Source organism: Lolium rigidum, chromosome 4 (genome assembly GCF_022539505.1).
Source record: "Lolium rigidum isolate FL_2022 chromosome 4, APGP_CSIRO_Lrig_0.1, whole genome shotgun sequence".
In the NCBI taxonomy this organism is placed as follows: domain Eukaryota; kingdom Viridiplantae; phylum Streptophyta; class Magnoliopsida; order Poales; family Poaceae; genus Lolium; species Lolium rigidum.
Genome location: NC_061511.1, coordinates 30,037,707 through 30,046,901, shown reverse-complemented (window position 1 = coordinate 30,046,901; position 9,195 = coordinate 30,037,707). Strand labels below are relative to the sequence as shown.

Genomic DNA, 9,195 nt, shown 5'->3' with positions numbered 1-9,195 from the left:
GTTCATCCCTGCATATTTTAAGAAGACTCAAGCGTCTAAGCTTGGGGATGCCCAAGGCATCCCTTCTTCATCGACAACTTATCAGGTTCCTCTAGTGAAACTATATTTTTATTCCGTCACATCTTATGTGCTTTACTTGGAGCGTCTGTTTGTTTTTGTTTTTGTTTTTGTTTGAATAAAATCGGATCCTAGCATTCTTTGTTTGGGAGAGTGACACGCTCCGCTGTTTCGTATGAACACATATGTTCTTAGCTTTATCTTTAATGTTCATTGCGAAAGTTGGACTATTTCATTCATTGCTATATGGTTGGAAACGAAAAATGCTGCATGTGGTAAATGGTTTAATGTCTTGAATAATGTGATACTTGGCAATTGTTGTGCTCATATAGATCTTGTTTAAGCTCTTGCATCATGTACCTTGTACCCATTAATGAAGAACTACATAGAGCTTGTTAAAATTTGGTTTGCATGATTAGTTTCTCTAGAGTCTAGATATTTTTTGGTTAAGGTGTTTGAACAACAAGGAGACAATGTAAAGTCTTATAATAGTTACAATATGTTCATATGTGAGCTTTGCTGCAACTTTTATACTTGAGTTTGCTTCAAACAACATTGCTAGCCTAGCCTTGTATTGAGAGGAATTCTTCTCGTGCATCCAAATCCTTGAGCCAAACACTATACCATTTGTGTCCACTATACCTACCTACCACATGGTATTTATCCGCCATTCCAAAGTAACTTACTTGAGTGCTACCTTTAAAAATTCTATTCCTTTGTCTTTGCAATATATAGCTCATGGGACAAATAGCCTTAAAAACTATTGTGGTGAAGATTATGTACTTATGTGTCTTATTTCTTAATAAGTTGCTTGTTGAGCGGTAACCATGTTTCTGGGGATGCCATCAATTTTACCTTTGTTGAATATCATGTGAGTTGCTATGCATGTTCGTCTTGTCTGAACTAAGGGCGATTTTCATGATCAAATGGTTTGAGTATGCATACTGTTAGAGAAGAACATTGGGCCGCTAACTAAAGCCATGATTCATGGTGGAAGTTTCAATTTGGACAATTAATCCTCAATCTCTTATGAGAATATTAACCTGTTGTTGAATGCTTATGCATTAAAGAGGAGTCCATTATCTCGTTGTCTATGTTGTCCCGGTATGGATGTCTAAGTTGAGAATAATAAAAAGCGAGAAATCCAATGCGAGCTTTCTCCTTAGACCTTTGTACAGGCGGCATAGAGGTACCCCTTTGTGACACTTGGTTGAAACATATGCTATACAATGATAATCCGTGTCAATCCAAGCTAATTAGGACAAGGTGCGAGCACTATTGGTAATCTATGCATGAGGCTTGCAACTTATAAGATGTATTATGCATAACACATATGATTTATTACTACCGCTGACAAAATTGTTTCTTGTTTTTAAAATGAAAAGCTCTAGCACAAATATAGTAATCAATGCTTCCCTCTGCGATGGGCCTATCTTTTACTTTATTGTTGAGTCAGTTTACCTATTCTTTCTATCCCAGAAGCAAACACTTGTATCAACTTTGTGCATTGATTCTTACATGTTTACTTATTGCACTTGTTATATTACTTTGTGTTGACAATTATCCATGAGATAAATATGTTGAAGTTGAAAGCAACCGCTGAAACTTATATCTTCCTTTGTGTTGCTTCAATGCCTTTACTTTGAACTTATTGCGTTATGAGTAACTCTTATGCAAGTCTTATTGATGCTTGTCTTGAAAGTATTATTCATAAAAAGTCTTTGCTATATGATTCATTTGTTTACTCATTATCTTCATCATTGCTTCAAATCGTTGCATTCATCTCATATGCTTACAATAGTATGATCAAGATTATGATAGCATGTCACTTCAGAAATTATCTTTGTTATCGTTTACCTACTCGAGGGCGAGTAGGAACTAAGCTTGGGGATGCTTGATACGTCTCAAACGTATCTATAATTTCTTATGTTCCATGCTACTTTTATGATGATACTCACATGTTTTATACACATTATATGTCATTATTATGCATTTTCCGGCACTAACCTATTGACGAGATGCCGAAGAGCCGATTGCTTGTTTTCTGCTGTTTTTGGTTTCAGAAATCCTAGTAAGGAAATATTCTCGGAATTGGACGAAATCAACGCCCAGGGTCCTATTTTTGCACGAAGCTTCCAGAAGTCCGAGGGAGAGACGGAGTGGGGCCACGAGGTGGTGACACACCAGGGCGGCGCGGCCTGGACCCTGGCCGCGCGGCCCTGTTGTGTGGGCCCCTCGTGACGCCCCTTGACCTGCCCTTCCGCCTACTTAAAGCCTTTGTCGCGAAACCCCCAGTACCGAGAGCCACGATACGGAAAACCTTCCAGAGACACCGCCGCCGCCAATCCCATCTCGGGGGATTCGGGAGATCGCCTCCGGCACCCTGCCGGAGAGGGAATCATCTCCCGGAGGTCTCTTCATCGCCATGATCGCCTCCGGATCGATGTGTGAGTAGTCCACCCCTGGACTATGGGTCCATAGCAGTAGCTAGATGGTTGTCTTCTCCTCATTGTGCTATCATGTTAGATCTTGTGAGCTGCCTATCATGATCAAGATCATCTATTTGTAATCCTACATGTTGTGTTTGTTGGGATCCGATGAATATTGAATACTATGTCAAGTTGATTATCAATCTATCATATATGTTATTTATGTTCTTGCATGCTCTCCGTTGCTAGTAGAGGTTCTGGCCAAGTTGATACTTGTGACTCCAAGAGGGAGTATTTATGCTCGATAGTGGGTTCATGTCTCCATTAAATGCTGGGACGGTGACGGAAAGTTCTAAGGTTGTGGATGTGCTGTTGCCACTAGGGATAAAACATCGATGCTTTGTCTAAGGATATTTGTGTTGATTACATTACGCACCATACTTAATGCAATTGTCTGTTGTTTACAACTTAATACTGGAGGGGTTTCGGATGATAACCTGAAAGTGGACTTTTTAGGCATAGATGCATGCTGGATAGCGATCTATGTACTTTGCCGTAATGCCCTGATTAAATCTCATAGTACTCATCATGATATATGTATGTGCATTGTTATGCCTTCTTTATTTGTCAATTGCCCAACTGTAATTTGTTCACCCAACATCTGTTTATCTTATGGGAGAGACACCACTAGTGATCTGTGGACCCCGGTCCTATTCTTTACATCTGAAATAAAATCTGCTGCAATTGTTCTTTCTCGTTCTTCGCAAACAACCATCATCATCCACACTATACATCTAATCCTTTGTTTACGAGCAAGCCGGTGAGATTGACAACCTCACCGTTACGTTGGGGCAAAGTTACGTGATTGTGTTGTGCGAGGTTCCACGTTGGCGCCGGAATCCCTGGTGTTGCGCCGCACTACACTCCGCCGCCATCAACCTTCAACGTGCTTCTTGACTCCTACTGGTTCGATTAAACCTTGGTTTCTTACTGAGGGAAACTTGCTACTGTGCGCATCATACCTTCCTCTTGGGGTTCCCAATGGACGTGTCAACTACACGCATCAATTCTCATGGCCATGGCCCTTCTCGTCAATGATCAAGAGGAGCGCTTGCCGATGTAAGGGCTTGATTAAGGGTCGGCTCCTGGTGGTTGAGCATGGCCGAGAGGAAGGCCATGCGCAACGATGGAGGGACTACGTACTCCCATCGGATCAACCCATTTACAAGGCGTCATGCTTCTGTCAATGATTTCGGATGTCAAAGGATCTGTTTCCGAAGATCATGTACGACATTAGGTGCTACGATGACTACTTCAATTTGAAGGTGGATGCTACATGTAAACTTGAGTTCACTTCTTACCTGAAGTACTTCAGCCATTAGGATGCCCGCGTATAGAGTTGGCGGTGACCTAGTGGACAGGTACATATGTATGAGCGAGTCAGGTTGCATTGAGGCAATGTGCAGATTTTACAGGGATGTGGTTGTGGTCTTTGCAGAAGTGTACTTGAGAAAACCAAATGTTGCTGACATTGCCTGAGTAACGGCAAGAGGGTTTCCTGATATCCTTGGAAAAATAGATTCCATGCATTGAAAATGGAAAAACTATCCATTTAGGTGGCAAGGTCAGTACCATGGCCATACGGAAGGGTGCATAGTCATATTTGAGGCGGTGGCATCTCAAGATCTTTAGATTTAGCACTCATTCTTTGGCATGACGGGCTCAAACAATGATATTAGTGTGCTTCAGTGATCTCCGGTGTTCACACGTGTTGCTGAAGGTCATGCTTCACCAGTCCAATATGAGATCAATGGCCATCTCTATGACAAATGATACTATCTAGCTGATGGTATATATCCTGCATGGTTCACACTTGTGAAGACAATCCGCTTGCCTGCAACCAAGGCCGAGCCAAGGTTTGTTAAAAAGCAAAAAAACCTGCAGGAAGGATGTGGAGCAAGCATTTGCCCCATGTTGCAGTTAGTTGGGCTATAGTTCGGCACTCTGTTAGAACTTGAAGCCATGAGATTATGTGGGAGATCATGACTGCTTGTGTGATCAAAGCCATGAGATTATGTGGAAGATCATGACTGCTTGTGTGATTATGCATACATGATCATTAAGGATAAGCGTGATGGGCACGTCTGATTTGAACAATTTTCGAATCTGTTTTTTTTTCAGATTTGTTCTGTGGGCATGTAGGGATCAAAGATAACAAATCTGAACAACGGGAAGCCCTTCTTGTTCCGGTTACCTGCAAGATTGATTTCCCGGAAGTATAGTGCCATCCCAACTGAAATCTAGACGCTCTGTTATATTCAAAATTCCAAACAACACTTTGGTCCAGACTTGCCTTATACCAAATGTTGGTATACTACTATATTGTAAGCTCATAAATCGTTTCCAAACAACACTTTGGTCCAGACTCGTCTTATACCAAATGTTGGTATACTACTACTGTAAGCTCATAAATCGTTTCATGTATCTATGTTGAATTCCCTGGTACAGCCCGCAGTGAATGGTATCCGTGGCCATACTACAACACAGTAGCTTTACCATACAGCCGCCCTACAAATCTTTATTGCCAATATAGCAGCCAACAAAAGGTCAAGAGCACTTCGCGCTAGCAGCAAATGTTAATACTAACATATTTAGGCTCTCTTTATTTCCTGTAAATTGATGATGTTCCAGGTTTCTTGGATCTGGATTCCAAGAGAGGTGGTATAAGAATCCCATCAAACATGAATGCAGTCAATAAACCAATCCAGCGATCATCAGAACACAATCAACGAAAATTGCTCCTTAAACCACCATGAATCACACACGTATAGCACCTCCAATACTGGCACATCCAAATACCCAACAGATTCCAAGCTGTAAACGTGCTGCCAACTAATTCAGTACAGGGTCTTAAACGGAGAGATCGACAGAGCGGACAGAGTCATTCCTCAAATGATAACGAACCTACGTAATAACAATTAGAGTGCTAAGCCGGTCATGGTCCCATAGACAGGAGGCAGGGGTGACGGTCAGAAGGATTACTCCTTGGTCTTGCCGTCCGTGGGCTTCTTGTAGGAGTCTTCCAACTCCTTCGCCTTGCCCATCAGGCCCCACATGATCTTCTTCACGTTCGGAACATCGTAGTTCTGGGCAATGTAGATGCCCGCTCCGGTACCGATCAAAAGGGAGAAAGTGCTCTGGATGAAACCCATTGTCGCTTAGCCTGCACAAGAATCAGGAAGATGCTGTCAAAACATGCTTAACGATATGAGAGTTTCAGCTATCTGCTGCTACACACACTTGCAGTCGCAACAACTGACAGTTTCATTTTGTTTTCCTAGCATGGTTCTAACATTTACGCATGGCATCCTAAACGACTTGAGCATGGCTCAAATTTGAGACTAGTCAACTGCGTATCTCGTGATCTAGTTACAAAGCTAACAACAAGAAGAAATATATCATATGTAGACAAAGAAGTATAAACCAATGAGTTGAAAGCACAAAAGTTTAAAACTTAGTGTTATACTAGCACAGAAAAAACAGTGGGCCATATCAATAATCATATGTTCTCCAACCTATATGAGAAGAAAAACAACTATAAGTCTTGCCTTACTTCCTGATTTCATACATTTATCACTAAACCTTTCTTACAACCTTGAAAGGTTTCAGAATATGCAGTTAGCAAATTTGAAGGCAGCATTCAAAGTATCAAAGTAAGAACAGTGAAAACAGAGAGAATTGACAAACATTATAGCAGGAACACTGTTTTTTTTCCCTTTCTGAGCCTAGAGTGATGCAAATCAAGTGTCATATAAACGTCCATCATTCAGACAGAAGCCCTTCTGCATATGGAGGTACTACACAACTGCACTCAATGAGAAATCCCCTTCCTTGACCATCAAGCATCACCAGGACAACACATAGTCTTAGGAAAATTGACATAATTATGATGGGTACACACATGGAATGATCTAAAAAATAAACACTAGATTCTATGAGACATTTAACTTGACTCAAAGCTTGAAGAAGTCCTTTAATAATAAATTTTTCACATTCTCACTGGGTCAGCAGTAGTTAACCAGACTCCAACCTACAGAGTTCTATAAGTTGATGATCAGAGTAACTCCCAACAAATGTAATCTACATGGACAACAACAACGGGCACAGCTGGCAAATGCGCTAGGACAAAGGTACTAGATAGCACCGGAAGGGAAAGCATTCCTCCAGTACCTAATTCAGGCCACAATCGATAGTGGTATTTACTAGATCTGAACAGCTGCTAATGAAATCAGTTGCTTTAAACGAACATCAACTAAGCTGGACAACAGGCAAGACTCAACTTTCTTGTTAATTTGATACATACAGATAAAACCTCAAGCTAATTCTCATTCTCAGAATATCATCCACCAAACTCTAACCAGATACAGAATTACTGAACTCATGTGCACAAGTTGCAGCAGTGCTAAAGGTTTAGGACAACACCCTACTAATAAACCAACCAACAATAAAGCAGATATTAGTTAACCAAACCCCAACCTACAAGAATACAATGCGACTGAACTAAACATGACGATCAGGACAAATCAGCAGAACGAAGCTACGAGGTAACAGCAGTTGGTACTGAAGTTGTTCCTAGAGCACCCTCGGGCCAAAATGGAAGCACTATCGCAATGTATGATCAGATCGTCTCAGACATATAGCGCAAACATCAGTTAACTTGGACACAAGTAGCTAACCAAACCCCAATCTACAAGCTTAATCTGCATGTACAGCACCGAAGAGCACAGTTTGGCAAAAAGAATCACTTCACTAGTAGAACAAAGCTGCCAGGGTAACAGCAATTTGCATGGAAAGGGGACACTGAGAGGCTTAAATCGCAGCATTATTATTTACTAGCCTTGCGCAATGTATGATGACCATATCTTGTCAGTTTACAGAAACGTCCATCAGCCTGGACAGCGGAGAGGCAAACAACAAATCCTACAAGCTTGGCAATCAGCGCAGAACAATGGTCGAACTAAGCAGAGCAAGTTGGGCAACTAGATGACTAGATTGACACCCCAAGCCCCAAGGATAAGTTTCTACCAAAATCCAACGCCGCCACACCCATCCAACCCGATAGCTAGACTAGAGACAGGTCGCAACCAGCAAGCAGATCGCTAGGGCCGACGCGCCGCCTCGATCGGAGCCCTGGTCGGAAAACCTAGCGGAATCGATCGGCCGAGCGAATGCAGGAAATCGGCACGCCGCGGGAGAGGAGGGTTTACCTGGGAGGGGGCCGGAACCGAGCTCGAGCGCGGGGTGGGTTGCCGGCGGAATCGACGGGAGCGAGGTCGGAGCCGGAGGCGATCGCCGAGCAAGGAAGGGGATTGCAACGACTGGGGTTTGGGTTGGGTTCCCCTTGGCTCTTATGGTGGTCCCCACGGAATGCCGGACTTGCTGGCCAAGAAGAACTCGGTCGGTTCTGGGCCGAAATGGGCCTCGACTGGATTCGGGGTATGGACCTCGAGTAGCTCTACATGGGCTTTGCTGTCCCGTTCTTAGACTGCACTTTTTACGGCCTAGAACTGGACCGACATTTTTTTTTCACAACACTAGTATTAGCGACAAGAAAGCAAAGGAACAGGACACGATTGAGAATCATGCAGAAATGAGAACTAACTTATGGTGGGATGGTTAGGGGCAATGTTTCAAAAAGGATTTTAATAAATTTCAGCAAAAAAGTAAAATATACAGTGTAAAATGATAGAACAAAACATACATAATAACCACCACTGCTGGCCGCTTAGGGTCTGACCCTTGCTCCAGCTCCGCCCTTGATGGGAGAGCCAGAAGGCGAGGCGGGCTGTCGGGATGGACGTGCGGGCGAGGGTGTAGGAGAAGCTGATGGCTGCGCGGGTCTTGTGCATCAGCAATGCCGACCTCATTACCGTCCGAAATGACCGAGTGCTCGAGCTCGACATAGTGAGAAAGCTTGGTGCGCGGACACCGGTAGGAGCCTCTTTCTCTCGTCGAAATAGGGCGCTATATTTCTTTTCCAAGGTTAGGAGGACAATGATACACTCTTAGTCATCTAGGATCAAACCTCAGGTTTAATGCTTTAGGAAGTTTTTGGTTCAAAAAGTGGTAACGGTAACATGAGCCGTATCAGATTACGGTGAGATCAGCGGTGTAACAGAATTTCTCGATTTTGTTTGGTTCAAGCTTGTAAAGGAATTCAAGATCTGAAGAAGTTATTGGAAATAATGTATGGGCTATCATTAATACAATTCCGAATTGATATTTCTCACTAGATGACAGAGATAGATCTAACAAGAACAGACATGCGATCACGAAACATAACTCTATCATGGCACACATGATCTGCAGAGATCTATACCACGGATTGCATAAAATACTAGACTAGATGAGAGAACTCTTACAGCAGGGGTTGATGACGACAAGATCGCAGTGCAGACGGACGTAGTTGACGAAGAGTCGATGAAGACGATCGTTGATGTAGATGAAGAAGATGAAGCAGTCATGCGGATGCACTGCCCAGAAACTTTATCGCCCGGCTCCCTCGTGTAGGACACTGCTTTCCTCGCCCTGCTGCACGGCAGGAAGAGGATAGGCGAAGATCGGTGGTGACGGCGCAAAAGAGAACAGTTGGGTTGTGTATCTAGTGTCTTCTGCTGAGAGGGACGTCTCCTTCTTATAGACTCGGTTG

General features: G+C 43.0%; 1 protein-coding gene across 1 annotated transcript; it reads right to left on the bottom strand.

Moving 5' to 3' along the window:
• Nucleotides 1-5,257: 5,257 nt before the first annotated feature.
• Nucleotides 5,258-7,856, bottom strand: LOC124649074. Its single transcript, XM_047188750.1, has 2 exons — nt 7,754-7,856; nt 5,258-5,709 (listed from the first exon to the last, which is right to left on the bottom strand). The coding sequence occupies exon 2, from the start codon at nt 5,696-5,698 to the stop codon at nt 5,525-5,527; it is 174 nt and encodes a 57-aa protein (XP_047044706.1). The 5' UTR covers nt 5,699-5,709; nt 7,754-7,856; the 3' UTR covers nt 5,258-5,524.
• Between the last annotated feature and the right edge of the window lie 1,339 nt (nt 7,857-9,195).